We start from the raw sequence: 18,360 nt of genomic DNA, 5'->3' as shown, positions 1-18,360 counted from the left end.
TGGCTTTGGAGACAAATGAGGAAGAAAACGAGATGCGACCTTAGTCGAAGTTCACAACCCATAATAAAAATACCAAGCATCCAATTAATACAGCGAACAGAGCGCAGACCTCCACCAAGGCTGAACAATGCTAAACGTGTGCATTCACTTTGTATTTCAAATCATCAAGTTAGGGTATCGTGAGGTTGGTGAAATTTTCAACGAGCAATAATCATGCATTGGTTAAACCTCATAGACTACAATACTGCCACTGCTCACAATGACAACCACTTGTCACCAAAGTACGCTAACTGCTCACCACATGTTACGGTAAGGACAAGAGTCACATAAGCACAGCTTTTCATATTCTGTCCCGGGACCGGTACAATTGAGACAAGTAATTACATTTCCTTGGATAACAGGAATTATTCATTTATGCTTGCACAAAGTTTTGTCAACTGTCAATTGTGTTCAGAACATTTGTGTTTCTTGCAATTGGTTAACATTGGTCATTTTTTTTGTTTTATGAAGGGAAATTTGGGTTAGCCAGGGGTGGGCAGATTTACTGGTTTAGGTTGCCAACTACCACTGTGAAGACCCCCAGTTCAAGACATCCCGGATACACGATACAGATTCCCTAAATTGCTCCCCGGATGCTTAAAGCGGAAGCCAACCCCAAAATTTTCTCTGCAGGCACACAGCATTCTGATTTGTATTGCGTTTGTGGAATACAAGTTAAGCAACAAAATCCGCCCGTTTTTAGCCATCTCTCGGGGCGGCCATTTTGTCCACTTCTGTCGACTGAAAATGACATCACAGCTGTCAGGGCTCAGATAACGACCAATCATAGCTCAGCTTCAGAAAACAGGTGAGCCATGATTGGTCGTTATCTGAGCCCTGAGGGTCTGTGATGTCATTTTTAGTAGACAGAAGTGACAAATGGCCGCCCCCTGAGATGACTAAAAACGGGTGGATTTGCCGCTTATCTCACATTTCATATTAATCTGGTGGCCTTGTTTCAACTAGTGGGCCTGCATAGAACGCATTCTTTAAGAAAATATGTTTGGGTTGACGTAAAATTCTGAGGTAGCAGTTATACTTCTTTTCAAGAGAGGATTAATGTAGTGGTTATCGCATATTTTTTTTGCTCATACTGCCTTGTTTACTCCCCATTAGGTGTTGGTCACGTTTGATTACACTGTGTTTAACTTACACACTTATATGACTGTTGACAATCTTAAAATGTTACTTCTAGTAGTTAGCAATATGGGCAACGTTTTCAGTTTACTAAGCACATTTCTATTTCCCTTACTGGTCTTGGATGTAAGGATTCAACTGTATTCTGAGCTAAATATGTCCTGTACACTGCATGCATCAGTCGTAGCGAAGCAATCAACAGCATGAATTAGCATATCTTAGCTTAGAGCACGCTCCTTTCTTTGGCCCACTTTGCCAATGAGCAGTTCTCTCAACCACCTCCTCCTTTTTATAGACTTAAAGCCGGCTCGGCGGGTTATCCTCGCCAGTCAAAAGGATTGATGAGCACGATCGCCTTGAGCTCAGCTGATGTCTAATGAGGAGGCCCCATGGACATGTTGACTCTTAGTTAAGCGTCTCTCCAGCAGGCGGAGGGGCGCCGGGATGCCACCCGAACGAAGCATCCTCCGCACTGCCATCCGTAGCCGTAGAAGTCATTTGTCAAAAACGGCTAAGTGAAATGATCAAGGCCTGAAGGGGACGTCAGAAACAGACAAACTGGTGGGAAAGTGAATAAGGAATTGAGTGCACGGGACACAAACGCGACTTTGCCCGGTATGATTGCATCACTTCCAACGAGAAGGCTCCCGAAAGGATACAAGAGGATATACTCCCTCAGTTCTGAGCTCACGTCGTAAATCATCTTGTATGTGCTAACAACAAAGCTCACGAGGCATTGGACCGAGGAAAAAAAAAAGAAAAAAAAAAAGGATGGAAAAACTGTGTTTCAGATGTGAGAACCATGTTACTCTGTTGAATTCATTAATAATGACAGCTTTCAAATAGGCTGGCCAAGTAAATGTATCTTTTGGGAAACTATATTTAAGTGAAAGATAAATAATAGAGGAATATTTTAATATAGCATGTTGACAAAATGTGAGCGGAAAAAAAAAGAGACAAGGAATGATTTGATGACGTGAGTGCATCAGTGACTGAGGCTGATTCAGAAAGAAACAAGGCAATAATGAAACTTACTCTATTCGTAAAAATCGGGCAGGAGGATGCTTGCCATGGGAGATAAAGTGAATTTATGGAGGGAAAAAAAGACAATTAAAGGAAATAACGGGAATAAAGTGCATATTGGCTCAGAACTTTAGACTATAGACTTCATTTCAATTTGACTAAACAGTGGCTACCTTAATTCTTACACTTCTGTTTAAAATGTTACTTCAAACATTGGCAGTTCATAAAGATTTTACAAGATTAGTTTTATTTCCATTATTTTCTCTGTTCATTAAAAAAGGGTCGAACATTTTGAATGTATTTTAGTTTTAGTAAATAGTGGTTTGGAATGTTAAAAAGCTCCTTGCACATAATTACTCCGTCAACAAGTTTTGAAAATTTTTTCAAATCAGACATGCAAGTAACCTTTTCTAGATGATTTTTTTTTTTTTTTTTTTGCGTTGATTCTGAATCTGCTCTCATTTTTTTCTTTGGCACGTCAGATTTTCATAATAATAATAATACAACAATAATACATCGTCGCTGTCTTGTGAAAAACACTTTTCCAATTATTATTTTTTTTAAATTTTCACGTTAATGCGATGTCTGTAACGCGGAAACACCATTCACCTAAAAATAAGAAAATTGAAAAATATATCTAATATAGTAATATATTTAGCAATATTTATGAATCAATGTTTAGGTTCAGCAATAGGTGGAATTTGTTTTCTGAAACATCGGAGCTATGAACTACAAAGCATTGGCAAAATCCATATTGCGCAAGCTTGTATTGGTCAAACTTAAAAACAAAAGATGAAAATATCTCAAAAACCTGATGTGCTTGGAAAAAAGGTAAAGACATATTTGAAATTTGTGTCAAGATACTTTTGGGGACACATAAAGCCTTTTCTGGTTCAAATTTGCTGTTGACCAGCGTTATTATCAAAACTGGCTGAATGTTCCACGAATGATCCTCAAGACACAGACTGTTACCAAGGTGATCTGTGAAACCCTACAAGTTGCACATTACGGGCTAGCGGCCCTCACCAACAAGCGTGTGCGACTCACCATGCGCTGGATGTGTTGTAGGGCAGCAGGGTGGGGCTGTGGCTCTCCCCTCGGAGGCTGTGTCTGGGCTGGTAGAGGCCGGGCACCGTGGGCGGAGCCTGGGCTTGGCTCTCGTCCGCCATGGAGCGCTGCCACTGGCTGCGGGCCTTCTTCAGCCAGCGGCCCCCCAGGCCCCATTTCTCCAGGTAGACCCGGCACAGCTCATAATTGATGGCCGAGTAGTAGAGGAAGTCCAGAGCCAGCAGCACCATGACGAAGAAGCCGTAGATCCACACGCCCACCAGCGCCGTGTAATTACTGCATACAGATGGACACAACGTACACACTGTGTGTTTAATGGGGCAAAGTGTGGAAAAGTGACATTTTAATGGCTTGTATACAAATGCTTGGGTCTCTGGTGCGCTTGCTCAGCCATCAAGTGTGAAATTAAACAACACAATAAATCTTTCGTTATATGCCTATTTCTGAAAATGTGTCTGCGAGCAAGCCGTCCTGAATTTCCGCCCCATTGTGGACTCATTCATATCAAACTAACCCTCACGCCGAGTTTCTCCATGACATGAGAAGCTCGGCTGGGTGAAGATCCAGAGGCACTTCCGAGTGACAGTCAGGAGTCTGGCTATCAGACTACACAGTATGAAACATCATGCAGAAATACAAACACGCCTCAGATGTGTGTGACCCTGGGGAACATGCTTTTTTTCCACCGTACTACAATAAATCTAAATTCTAAATTCTTCATAAGGTTATTGTTGTAAGTTGAACTATCTCTTTATTTTTGCTCTCTTTATGTCAACAAGTAGACGATGTTATGCAGAGGTGTACCTATAACTATTTTATAGGCAAATGCTATTATTTATAGTGGTGGGGGGCGCGAATTGTTTTCTTCTTGCTGGGGGGGGGGGGGGGGGGGGCGTAACAGAAAATAACTGAGAAGTACTGCATTAGCATAACTGCGACTTTGAGTGTGTTTGGCTTTTAAAGGCGGGGTCTGGCCTGGTAAGTGATGTGTCTGCCAGCGAATGAAAGTAGAGTTAGCTGTTTTTTTTTTTTTTTTTTTTAGCTCAGGTTAGCCATAGCCAGTACTTGACTTGACTGGGCCTCAATTGTGTTTATTTTGTTACCGTATGTTCCGTAAAGCGATTAATAGTATTTCACTCACCGCGTTTACATTACGTTGCGTGTCATGCGGTTATGGTATGCTTGGTCTGCTTTGTAGCGGGGCACATTGCAGTTTATCTTGTTTTTTTTTTAGACATGCTACTTTGGATGTTCTCTGTCTTTTCCGCACTCGTTCCCCCTGGCTCGTCTCCATAGCGTCAAATTATTTCTATACAGGGTGGAGCACGCGTCCACGATCGCATTAGTCAGAGTGGAAAAATGATGGCTGCCAAGCTTCCGGGCACACATTTTGCTTGGACTTTTTATGTAATCGACTCATTTAAGTTATCTCCTTAATCATTGCAGCCCTAAAATAAAGTTAACCCAGAAAGACTTGTCTTTTTGGCAGAGAAGGCAAACTACACTCAAAGCTTGATTGGACACTTTACGTTTTTTTTATTATTGTGGTTAGAATCCGAGAAAGGCGCTTCATGCAGGCTTGTGTTGAAGTCAAGGCGAGGGCGAGCAAACAAAAACACATTGATTGACTAGATGGATCCTGACCTTGCAACAAAAGCAAATTTTATTCCATATTTAAACACATCGTAGAAAGACAAATATCGCGAACAATGAAGTTGAGAATTGTGCCTCCTTTTGTTCAAGCCCAAGCTCACTTTCCTCAAGAAGCAACAGGAGCAAAGAAGAAATGTAATCGGACGCGATGCTGCAGGGCACTCTGGCGTGCTGGGACGGGCATTAGTGGTGGCGCAAGCTGTGTTTTTTCTCGCCCCGTTCTCCCACCGAGAGTGTCTGCAGGCGCACGCCTTGCTTTTTCCTCAGCTAGAATGTGTTTACACCAGTGTACCTTAGACACATGACATATTCAGGTTAATTGCAAGTGCTGTACATTGGTTGATTATGTGTTTCAAGGATGACACACTTGATGGTCAGGTGTGACTCAATCACGCAGTAATCAACACTGAGGCGTTAACGGGCTAAACGTATGCCAATAACTAAAATACTTTACCTCGAATTTCTCTAGTTTTGTGTTTAACTCACTCACTGCCATTGACGAATTTACTTGTCTTTTCACAGTCCAGCCATTCAATCCCACAAACGTATTTATATATTAGAGATTTTTTCAAACATTAGGGTAAAAGAGGGCCTGAAAATGTCTGGCAGTGAATGAGTTGAAAAAAAAAAAAAAAAAAAAAAAAATATATATATATATATCCATCCATCCATTATCTGTACCGCTTCTCCTCACAAGGGTCGCGGGGCGTGCTGGAGCCTATCCCAGCTGTCTTTGGGCAGTAGGCGGGGGACACCCTGAACTGGTTGCCAGCCAATCGCAGGGCACACAGAGACAAACATCCGCACTCACAATCACACCTAGGGGCAATTTAAAGTATCCAATCAACTTACCGTGCATGTTTTTGGAATGTGGGAGGAAACCGGAGTGCCCGGAGAAAACCCACGCAGGCACGGGGAGAACATGCAAACTTATATATATATATATATATATATATATATATATATATATATATATATATATATGAAATACATTTCTGCTCAGCTTGTAAAACATAAAGGTGCGCTGTGAGGCACTGTGTCATTTTCGGGAAAATAAAGAAATGTGTTTCTGAAGGAGTGCGTACATCCGCCAAGGACATTGTGCAATAAATTGCTTTTACTCTTGCCGTGTTAAACAGATCTGCCCCAGTATGTTATGCTTCACGTTCCAGCCCTCGTCCTGGTTTGAATGCAGGCCTTTTGTTTTACGGGGGATCCCGCTGCCTCTGAGACAAGACAGGAAACAACTTAACCTCCGAGGACTACTCATACACACAGTGTGGACTGAATATGAAATGACTTGGGTGAAATACTCAAAAGCACTTCTAAAGTACAGTGCTATAATATGCCATGTTTATTCAGAGCCAAATCCAAACGTGGATTCAATGTGGATTAAACGGCGGTTATATCGGTGAAGCCCTGTTTTCGTCAACACATTTTTTGCATTGCCAAAAATTGTGAAGGATACCAAAAGAAAAATGTGTCCTCTTTCCACCGTTGTTCAAAAGTTCCCCACCCTGTGTCAACCAACAATCAGACATTTGTCATAGTTCACTGTCATCAACAATGCTCAGAAAGACAAATAATGCAGATTTCATCCAAATTAAGACATATTACCAACAATAACTATGCACATATGTATGCTTTGCATCACTACTGTCAAAAAAGGTTGTACACACAAAATGATCTCAATGATTTTCTTTTTGTACTGCCATTAAGCAAATTGTAAAAGAAATCACAGCTTCCACCAAACTACATGGACCAGCACCATCAAGAATTGTAAAGATACCAAAATAAAACCTCGTTTTCATAATCAGCATCAAAAATTCGAAAGATTACCAAAATAACACAGGAAGTTCCGCAGACACTGTATGTACCAGGTAATAGATTACTGCTATTACTTACTTGTGTGAATAGCCATCGGCGGTGGTAGTGAGGTTGATCTGCATGAGCATCTGGAACTCGGTGTCGTTGCAGCAGTACTTGAAGGCCGTGTTGTTGTGGTGGCAGCAGAACATGTACGTCTTGTTGTCCGACAGCCGAGGGCAGTGGAAGCCGAAGTGGTAGCGCCCCTTGTGGTCGGAGTAGGGCTCGCACACCCGGTAGTGAGCTGAAAGTGCTGCAGCGGAGGTGAGAAGAAAAAGAAAAACGATCAAATGGAGTAGGGTTGTTCGATTATGAAAAAAAAAAAAAAATGTGACACGGTTATTTTGGTAAGAATTTAAATCATGATTATTCAAAGGATCATTAATTTTTTTTGCTACAAAGCAAGAAAATGTAATGCAACAAAAATAAAGACACATTTCTTTGAAACACTATAATTATGTAAGTTCCAAACAAATTTATAAAATGAGTTATTATAACATTTTTAAAAAGGTGTAAATCTATACATTTCCTTGTGTGTAAATGCATATCAATAATCATTTTTTTAAACGATAATGCCAATTTTGTAATCGTGGAGTGTAATAACCGTAATTGTAATTGAATTTCGATTAATTGCACAGCCCTAAAATGGAGTGCTGTGTACATCATCATATATTTTCAATATGCAAAACAACGGGTAAACGTTGTATATATGGTCCATTCGACACACAATGTAGTGTATGAAGCGCTGACTCTGAGAGTGAAAGGGAATAGACCGTTTAAAATTATGGGGACAAAAAAAAAAAAAAAAAAAAAAAACATTTCTCCTTTATGCGCCATTCAATTGATGTTTATGTGTTTGCTTTTATCGCCAGAGCTCAAAAAGCAGCCGAAGAATGAAAATGAAGGTCCACTTAAAATGCAGATGAATAGGCATCTTTCAGCAGATCAGCATTTGAAAAGAGGCAACCTCTTTTAGGTTCTAATCTGCTTGGGGCGATGCAACCACCTTCAGCCTCGACGAGGACAACGTCTCCATGAAAGGGAAAGCGAAAACAGAGCGGCGGGAGGGAGGAGGCGCGTAGCAACATAAAGCGTTTCATGCGACCTTTACGCTCGCTACACATGTTGCGCACGATGTAACACCACTCATTTGCAGCTTCAATCCCGGCGCATAAAAAAAGAGGGCTGAGCTGGCAAAAGTGGAACGATAAAGTCTATTAATGATGAGGGTTGTTAAAGGAAGTGTCATATTGGCTCCTGCAGTGGACACCAGCTGTTTTGCAACCTACAGTGGGTACGCAAAGTATTCAGACCCCTTGAAATTTTGCGCTTTCCGCGTCATTGCAGCCATTCGCTACGATCAAAAAAGATCATTTTAATCCTCATTAATGTACACTCAGCACCCTATCTTGACACAAAAAATGTAGACATTTTTGCAAAATTTTTGCTCAGCTCAGTCTAAAAAAAAAAAAAAAAAAAAAAAAATGTAGACCTGCAGTGGATAGCAGGAGAAAGATGACCGTCAGGACATTCAAGGACTGCCGACTGGTGATAGTCATCTTCTCGCGGTCATGTGGAAAAGGAGGGAGGCTGCAGGAGGCAGGGGGGGGGGGGGGGGGGGACTGGCTGAGACGGAGGTTGGGGAGCTGCTTCAGCTTGAGCCGGACGTGGTCATCCTGTGCATGCTGAGAGCTCCTCTCACATGCTTGATGATGATGATGCTGGTAGTCAGGACCCCTGATGGGAAGAAGACATGCAGACAAAGAGGAGATTAGGAGGTTCTATTTGGCCTTTCTCCGGAGGCGACTGCACGCTGTGTGGCGTAAAGTGTCGGCCATTTGTTCTCAGATCTTTTTCTGATGATCCGGATCGTTATCAGGCTTCTGCAAAGCTTGCTGATGAGCTGATCGGAGGAGGGACAAGGGCTCTCGAGGACCGGACTTGGGGCACTCCTTATAGAAGATGCTTTTTTTTCTTAAAGTATTCTGCTGCAAGAGATGTGCTCAAACTCGGTGAAAAATATTTCGTACCGCAGAGCTAAAGCCTGGTTTCAAGTACGCCTTATTTGTTCTCTCCGTGGCCTATTTGAATTGGCATGTAACGTCACTGCGATACGGTACAATGATAGCAATAAGCCATTTAACATACAACTAGTAAACATAAACTATGAGAAACGGACATTGAAACTAGAGATAGACTGATGTGTTTTTTTTCAGGACTGATACCGATTATTAGTAGTCAAGGACGCCGATATTTAATAACCGATAATGATGAAATAATAACATAATAACCGATTTATGGAGCCAATATTCATTTTCAATAAAAATGAAAATATTGGAGTCAAACTCATTTTTTTTAAAAACTCTTAACGTTGTTGAAACGTATGTAAGCATATGTTTATTGAACAATTTTTCAGATTTACATGTTGTTTTTTTTTTGTCATTATACATTTTTGACAACATATGTCTTTGTTGTAAAATTCTAACAAAGTTCAGGGAGCTCCCAGCATCATCAGCGTGTCTTAAAAAATGAAACGAGAACGTAAACAATAGCTCCCTATAGTTTTCTTATTTCAAATAAAGTTGTCCAACTTATCAAAATGACAGAAATGTTAAAATGTCACTTATCTTTCTTTCGATCACAAACAAAAACAAAAGGTGCAGAGCGTTCCCAGGGTCAGTTAGAATCTCTTATAATAAAGTTAACTGAACATTTAAATAAATAGTTCCTTGAAGTTAACACAGTTTTAAATTTATTTATTATTATCGGCCACCGTTTTTTTGAAAAAAGCGCCAATAATCGGTCGATCCCTCATTGAAACCTTTAATCAGCGTCTTACTCTGCATATTTCAGAGTGGTAAAAATTGCAAGCATAAAGTCAAAATTGTTTCCATTTTCAGAATGTTTCCCGACTATTTCTGACCTCCAGTGCATATGTGCAGTAAACGGCCGAGGAGCGTCAGGAGATAAGTGCTTCCTCCAACCATGTGCACTGTAGTTACTGTAAACTCGTGTTGTGAATAATTGAGCAGCGCTCATATGAAAGAAAGAGGGAACACTTTTATTTCAAGTCCTTCAACGTGTGCGTTGCATCAGCACTCGCCGCCGTTTCGTCACTGCGTGTTTGTGCGCCCTGAGAAAAGCTCCATGTGGAGGCAGACGGCAAACACGCCGGGGAGGTTTGTTTTGGAGCACACCACCCCACGGGGGAGGGAGAGAGGTTAAGAATGATGAGAGCAAAGACAGGAAGTTAAAAAAGCTTCTCTGAGGGAATATTTTTAGGAGGTCACGAGGGCCAGTTTCTATTCTTTCCCTTCTTTTTCTACAGTCTTGGCCAGTGGTCAAAGCAGAGAAGGTAACGTTCACATTTGCATGCGTAAAAATATTGCGACTCAGAAGTTGGCAGCACGTCAAAACTCGGAGGTTCTGGGTTTGAATCTCGGGTCAGGCCTTACTACGCAGAGTTTGTTTCATTGCAAAAATGCAATGCGATGCATATTAGGTTCATAAAAAACGAAATTTTCCATAGCTGTGAATATGAGCCCTTCAAAAGGCTTGTAATTCAAGCCGTATCTCAAAGCACAACTGTATTTCTATTTCCATTATGTCCTATGTGGGGGGGGGAGAACCTTTCCACTGTACTTGAGCAAAAACAAATCATTCTTATGAGCAAAGAACAAAAAAAAAAAAACGACTCACAGCAGCAGCACAACATTAAATGTGGAGTACGTCTGCATGAATATAAGACAGATGAAGGCTCATGAAAAATGCACCTTATTAATTGAGCACGCTGAAGGAAATTAAAGTTCGACCTGTTCCAGCTCCGGCGCATTTGCCTTATCAAAAGAACATGAGCTGATAGCTTCAACGCGCACACGAAGGCAAACGCGCACACGCTACACACGCAAATCCTCATGCGCATCAGCCTGTGTCTCTTACATTTAAAAAGCACGCTCGATTAGACAAGATGTTCTGTCCTCTCAAAGCAGGCGGCTGACGTCCCGGGAGACTTGTTACAGTGGCATTTTTTTTCCTCACCCGAGCCCTCTCCGTCTGTTGGGCTTTCTGTCCATCTCTGTGTCCGTCCATCCATCTTTCATAGTTGTATGGGCTGCACTATTTTAACTTGATTCATAAATTCAAAACCAGTTCAAAGAAAGAAATGTCTGGGAGGACACAAAATGCCCGATTACATCTTTGAGGATAAAATCCTACTAAATTCCGCAGCTGCAATTTACAAGAGCGTTTTAGCGTTTGCTTGTTTGTTAGCGGCTACATCCTGGCCCATGCAGATTGATGGCATACAGGGTTAAGAATCGAAAGGAGTCAACTATTTTTATTCTGGAGCGTTCTATCCAGGCCCACTAGTTGAAACAAGGCGATATGATTAATATGAAATATGAGTTAAGTAGCAAAATCCACCCGTTTTTAGCCATCTCAGGGGGCGGCCATTTTGTCACTTCTGTCGACTGAAAATGACATCACAACTGCTCAGGTAACGACCAATCACGGCTCAGCGTCAGAAAACAGGTGAGCCGTGATTGGCTGCTATCTGAGCCCTGAGAAGTTGTGATGTCATTTTCAGTCGACAGAAGTGACAAAATGGCCGCCCCAGTGATAGCTAAAAACGGGTGGATGAGCTCTTATTCCGCAAATGCAATCTTTATCAGAATGCCTTGTTTCAACTAGTGGGCTTGGCATAGAACATATTCTTAAAAAAAATATGTTTGGGTTGACTTCCACTTTAAATTAGGAGGGTGACATTTTCCGAAAAGACCTAGCTACAGTGCCTCTTCCATTTGAGGCGGAAAGGAAATTTCCATTGCATGTCAAAAATAGAAAACAAAATGATTCCGTCTGCATCTTATTTCCCAATTTGCACCAAAATGTAAGGCGTTCTTCTTCCGCGCATTCGATAAATAATAAAGCTCAGAGTGACAAAACTAAAAGGCTGGCTGTGATGAATTAATAATCATTGATAGAAAGCAAAGTAGTCTCTTGTCAGACGGCGACCTTAATATTTCAACACATACATCTTTGCGCAAGGATGTACAACACAAGGCTTTTTTTTTTTTGTCATCCCCCGAATCTTCCCTTAATCAAACCACTGGCAGATTGGGGTCCCCCCCGCCGCGTCGCGATGAATCGCACGCGCTTTATGAGCCTCGGCGGCATCGGCGGTAATTGGTCACTTAATGTTTCTCTGCGCCGGCACAAGTGAGCAACACAGACAACAAAAAAAGAAAAAAAGCGCACGCTTTCACTTGTTAATACCCCGCACGTGCGTTTAGATTGAGAGCCGTTCAGAAGTCGTGCCCTCTGCATGTAGTTTACCAGCATCACAGGCCCAAACCGCACATAGCGGGCATCTGCGTTTGATGCGCGGTACGTTGTGCTATTCTAAGAACACGTGCTGGAGACACCCCCACCGTGTATGTACAATGCTTTGTTCCACCATCATGAAACAGCACTTCGCTCTCACTTCTCAGCAAACAAGCCTCAGATGGGGAAGAGGTGAACCTTGACCGTTTCATACCGCGTGGAGCACATGGAGCAGAGAGACAATAATGTGACTGGATGATAAAAAGCCCGCAATCGGGGATGTCAATCAGGGATGTCCAAACTTTTTGTCCATTGAGGGCCGAGCGAGAAAATGGAAGGAAGTGGAGGGCCACTTTATCGCGTGGGTGGGAAACATTCTAAAATCCACAGATAATATGTATCAAAGAGGGGCGGAGCCATGGGCGGGCCTGCGTGTGCACAGACCCGCCCAGATTGATAGACTGGCCACCCAGTGAGATTCATTAAAAAAAAAATTCTAGTTTTAATTTTTTTTGTAAATTAGCATTAAATTGTTTTTGAATTTGTGTTTTGCTGTGTTTTTTATTTTATTGAATATTAAGAATGGCATCATTGTGGTTGTCTCAGGAAGATCTGAACTTTACATTATTCCGTTTATTTTATTTGAATATACGATGTGTCGGGACAGGAGGATTGTGCTTAGTGAGAGAAAAATTCAGGCCCACCCTGATTTTTTGTTCTGGCTCCGCCCCCGGTGTCAAAGGGAAAGAAAACACCCTTTGATAGGGCTGTGCAATTAATCGAAATTCAATGACGATTATTACACTCCACGATTAGAAAGTTGGCATAATCGTAAAACACAATTATTAATATGCATCTATATCCAACACACTATGTTTGTTTACGCAAAGAAATCATACTTGAATTTATACATTTGCACCTTTTTTTATTTTATAATAACTAATTTGATCAATTTTGTTTGGTCCAAAAGGAACTTACATGTTGATTATTAGACTTTTGTGACCCCAAAAATGAAGGGCAACTACATTTGAAATAGCGCGACAAGGTAGTAAAATTCTGTACAAAAAAATAATAAATGGACTGTAAGCAGTACAGCAGATGGATTGGTGAATGTAATTAGTGAAAAAGCGCCTATTAAAAAAAGAATACTCATTTACAGCTTTGGGCGTGTCATATTGTTATAAATGAGTCCATTCTGGTTGCTGAATAGTAATAAAATAAGAATTTAGTATGACCTTGTCCGAAAAGATGTGATGGGACTTTCCCCTCTTCCCTCAAAACAAAAATGGTGCAGTCCTCCGCGAACAAATGGACACGTCCTTGTTAACATCTCATTTTTTCCCCTGCTAAGTCCCATTCTTGTTTGTGTGTAAAGTGGTTTAGAAATGGAACTCTTGTATCGGGCTCGTATCCAAACACGAATCAGTATTCCACTACACGGAATTCACTGTGACTAATTGAGATTCCCTTTAACTGTCATTAGAAGAAAGTGGGTATCGTTCACTTGGAGGGCATCGAAAGCGTCGCATAAACGTCCTGGCGGTGCTCCATTAGGATATGAGCTCACTAAAGTGACACTGACAGGCATGATCTCATGCTAAGATCCTCAGGATGTGTGCGTGGGATGTGTGCGGTCGAGTGGAAAGCACTCACGGCGCCGTCGGGAAACTTCAACAACGAATAAGCAGTTATCGATAGCCGGCCATTCGTTTTCCAAAAGCGCTCATGTTAGTCAAGGTCGAGGAGGAGCCGGAGACTATCCGGGCAAAAGGTCTACTAAACGCTCCGCTGGCCTCCAGGCAATCTCGGGGAACAAATAGAGACTGACAACCATTTAGAATCAGATTCACACTGTCACAAATACCAAAGTCAGGCAAGTGTACCACTGCACTATCAGTTCAATCATCGATATCGCAATGTGTCTGCTCCGCTTCAAAAACAGTGGAATCGTGAGGCCAATTCTTGAAAACAGGAAGGTTTGACATCACAAGTGCTTGTTTTTCCATCGATAGTCATTGTTTATCATACCATCCACTAGGGCTGCTCGATTAAGCGATTTTGAACCGTAACCGAATTTTCTGGATAAAGCGATGTTAAAAACGTTCAAATCGGCACGTTCGATTTTGTTATTTTTGGTGTATCTAAGTGTAGCCCATTTGTACTTTCTGTATTGTGTTCTGTTTGTACATTCGCTTCGTATTTGTACTTTTCTGTTACTCTTCTCTTTCCGGTGGTTACTTCCGTGTTTGTCATGAGCTCACCTGAGTAGCGCGTTCAATCCAATTGCTGAAATGCGGAAGCGATTGTCCGGCTGGCCGAGGAGAAAGTGACACATGCGGGGGATTGTTTGCTGCGGGAGCCGACGATCCGAGCCGACTGCCGAGTGAGTGAGGAAGTGAAGTGGAGCGTATGCTCAACTGACGGAATAGGCCAGGTCGATGGTGAGCTAAGAGCCCAGGATTGGAACTTGGAAATTGCCTGGAATAGAACTGAACCATTCCGAACCATCCCTGCTCTGGTCGGGCTGAACTTAAATTGACTGGCATTTTGAGTTCAAAGAAAGAAAAATTAAGTTTAAATAAAAGACATTCAAAATACTTCATTTTTCATGATTTTTTACAAAGAAATTGTAATCGTAATCGTAAAATCGGGTTTGAGAGAAAATAATCGTGATTTTCTTATTAGGCAAAATGGAACAGCCTTACCATCCACAGTCATGTTGGTTACCAGAGCTGGGCCTCGCCTAATCGCCACCGAGCTCCCGTCTGCATATTTAAACGACCCACGTGGTCCCAGTCGGTCCGAGTCAGCCAAACGGTTTTCGCTTTTTGAGGAGCTCTAAGACTTCCGCAACATTCCAAGAAGGTGAGGTTCAGAAATTGATAGAAGATTGATTCGCCTGCTAAGTGGTGCTTGAGCACTGAGTGCCAGTGCATCTACATGTTATTATAAATGAATGTTCATCTTTCATGAAATATTGATGATTCTAAGGCTGGAATAAACTCAAATCCGAGATTTACCAAGCATCCGGAAGGCATCATCATTGTCATATCAATTACCAAGATATAAATCTGATTTTATTGCAGCCGTAAAATTATAAATCACTCTCCAGAAAAATGACAAAATTGGAGTTAGCCGATTCAAGGTCTCACTGGCTCCTAAGTAGTTTTCACAGACATCACTCAAATCTACACACCCATCAGTCACATGTATGAAAAATGAGTGGGAGGTGCTACTTAGCATAAATATCTTGTCTCGTATTCATCTTTTGATGTCAAACCGTCATATTTTCAGTCTAAGGTAAAAATAAAAAAACTGGCCTCTGTTCGAATACTTTTGGAGCACAGTGTGTGCTACCCAAGAACAAACAGACTTATTGTACATTAAGCATCCACAATAAGAAATGAGATATCTGACTGTCCGCCGATGTGACAGACCGGTCCGTCTATCCGCCTATGACGGACGCCCATTTTGTAGCCGATAAACGATAAACGGGGAAAAAAATAGTTGGACAAAGCATGGTCGAAAGCCGATTTTTTTTCTGTCTATGTAAGGTCGGAAACGCTAACTGAAGCCTGTTTAAAATCATAGGCAGCCCGGCCCGATTACAATTTTTTCCGGACGGAAAAAAAGGCGAGGTAGACAGACGGCGAATATTTAGCCAAATGCCCAGCTCTGTTCCTACAGTAATTAAATGCACACACTTGCTTTTCTTCCATTAGTAGCGACGACAATGACATTTATATGATCAGTCGGCTGAATAAAATTTCCACGTCAAATATTCTAAATAAAGACCAGAGGCGGCAGATTGTTTTGGTCTGGTGGCTTGATGTTGCCTGGGAGACATCTACGTCACGCCAGATACGAGGAGTGAGTGTAACATCAATTAATTAGCAGTGTAGTAAAACGAGAAGTGTAAAAAGGCGGAGGGGGTGAGTAGAGGGGAGGAGGGGGATAACAAAGCGAGGTTGCCATAGCGCCAACGAGGCTGTATAAATGGGCTCAGTTATTGTGCACTGCAGACACCGAACTGCACGGGTGGCCTGTTTCTGTTTCACACTGCTAATGATTTGTTAGCTTTACGGATGCTAATAAAACTCGCATCTGCTCGCTGTGTTCCTACCTGCTGAGAGCCGTCACGGAGATGGAAGCCATTCGGCCTCTTCGCTGCCTTGATTTCGTCTGGCAGCGTCGCCAATGGCCAAAGCCGAATGGAGGATCACGATGGAGAAAAAAAAAAAAAATGACCCGGAGCTTACATGATAAATTCATGAGGAGTGGCTTTTGTCAAATTTGGGATTTTCAGGAAAAATACTAAAGCATGTATCCCAAAGTTGCAGGACGTTTATGTTTTTATCCCCGCAAAAACCCAAATACAAATATTGTTGCACTTTTTGGAAAACAAAAGAAAGAAACTGTGGGCAAAATTTTGGAATGCACTATTAGATCGTACGTGATGACAATTCTGGGGTTGTCCTTTTCAAAACAGCAGTTTTACAGTTCGGAATTCAAGCAAAATATTTGTTGATGCCCCCCCCCCAAAATTCCACGAGTTTGATATTTTCATCCGACAAACAATGCAAATACATTACTAACGTTTTTGGATAAAAAAGATAAGGAAACTCAGGAAACCTGGACATACATGCTTTTTATTGCACAGGCTACCAACGAAACAATCGATTAAACGCTTCACCAAAGGCAACCATTGGGGCACAGATTTGCTTGTCACAAAATTATACAAACTTATAAGTACTTGAAATGCATCGCGTCGTTCTTTCAACTCTTTGACGATGCCGTTCAGCAAGCCGTTTACCCCGCTCCCCAAAAAAAGTTGAGTAATATAAAACTAAGCTATCACTGTTATATTTGGCAAAATCTTTGTAACTCATATTGTCGCTTTGTGATATTAAAAAAAAAAAAAGAACATTTAAAATTTTTGGGGCCAATACCGATCAGCTAAAAATGATGTGTTTTTTCACCCCCTTACACATTAAGACAAACAACCATGAACCAATTCAGAGTCTACAATTAACCTACTACAGTATTCCTGTTTTGGGAACATCGGTGGAAGCCAGTGAGAAATGCTGCCCACACCTGATAAGATTATTCCTATTTCCATGATTTGCCTACCCTAGTACTTCAAAATCAAATCTCGGGAAATATGACCGCCTCTGGAATAAAAAGTGAAGCGTGGTATCCAGCTGTTCCAATCTACTCTAGTGTAAGCGAAGACAGTTGTTTTGCTATTTCATGTCAGAAACTACCTGCAATGAAACGGTCTGCCTGCAGCATCTAATTTCCATTCAAATCAGCATTTAAAATGCATGGCAGGTGGGGGCGGAGGGAGGGCGGTAGGGGTTTTGTGGTTATACATTATTCGACGATTCAATCCCATGAAACAGAGTGAAAGTGTAATTATAGCAAGCAGGAATACGCAGGAGGATGCATTGTGGCTAGAGTAGCTCCCGGTTTGTTTTCCTAAGTCGTTTTACTCATCACAAATATGCACAACCTCTCGGCTCCTCACAACAGTAGGCAACCTTACATTTTCACTCGTGAAAATGAGCAATCGCAGTTTTGCAGCGGTTATGGATTCAAATCGCGGAGAGTCCCGACATGTTGCTCCCACCCACTCAGGGTCACGCAGTGATTTATTAGAATAGAGACATGCTTTCTTGGACACAAATGAGAAAGCCTCAATAATTCTGAATTTTGAAAAGCATCCAACTGTCAAAGCGGTCAAGGCTGACATTCCACACTGGCACACTTTTCACGAAGCGAGTTATGTTTTATGTAGTACTCCACGACTCTCATGCAAATCAGTTTTGTCACTGAATGGCAACGGTAGAACCTTGAGCTAGCTAGCCCGACGCTAGCTTTGCTGTCATTTTACATACATTTGAATGTCAGTAATGTAAATGTGCCATTTCCTTGGCAAGGTGTATCTCCCCAATAAAAGACGATCCGATATGCATCTTGATATATTTCAAAGTGAAACGATTCCATTTGGTTCGATTCAATGCTCTCACATCTTTTAAATCAAAAAACGATTTTCCCACTCAAACCAGTTTTTGTTACACCTCTGCTGTCTTAACTTACAAGTGCACCAATTTCTGAATTTACTGAGTTATGAACTGCTGCTTCATATTTGTTTTTGCCCTGCTGCTCAAGTGAAGGGAAAAATACGGAGCAATGAATGTACTGTAATGCTTTCGCATGTAGGCTTTCTATTTTGAACGAGTGTCTACTTTT

At 41.6% G+C, this 18,360-nt stretch overlaps 1 protein-coding gene and 1 pseudogene across 10 annotated transcripts in view; both read right to left on the bottom strand.

Moving 5' to 3' along the window:
- shisal1b (shisa like 1b) overlaps positions 1–18,360 on the bottom strand; it is an 80,980-nt gene that overhangs the window by 9,039 nt on the left and 53,581 nt on the right. For 8 of the 10 annotated variants that reach the window (XM_086029413.1, XM_086029415.1, XM_086029412.1 and 5 more), the window contains 3 exons: positions 8,279–8,523; positions 6,826–7,039; positions 3,243–3,543 (listed from right to left, as the gene is read on the bottom strand). In XM_086029413.1, coding sequence (XP_085885539.1) covers positions 3,243–3,543; positions 6,826–7,039; positions 8,279–8,345 — 582 coding nt within the window. In that variant the 5' untranslated portion in view covers positions 8,346–8,523. Of the gene's footprint in view, positions 1–1,841; positions 1,858–3,242; positions 3,544–6,825; positions 7,040–8,278; positions 8,524–18,360 lie in introns of those variants that run through there. The other 2 variants (XM_086029420.1, XM_086029419.1) reach the window with 2 other exon arrangements.
- Positions 149–264, bottom strand: LOC147149115 (U4 spliceosomal RNA; annotated as a pseudogene).

This window comes from Filicampus tigris, chromosome 4 (genome assembly GCF_054856515.1).
Source record: "Filicampus tigris isolate MCC_2025a chromosome 4, RoL_Ftig_1.0, whole genome shotgun sequence".
NCBI classification, from domain to species: domain Eukaryota; kingdom Metazoa; phylum Chordata; class Actinopteri; order Syngnathiformes; family Syngnathidae; genus Filicampus; species Filicampus tigris.
The sequence above is the reverse complement of the archived record's forward strand: the minus strand, read 5'-3'. Positions and strand labels throughout refer to the sequence as shown.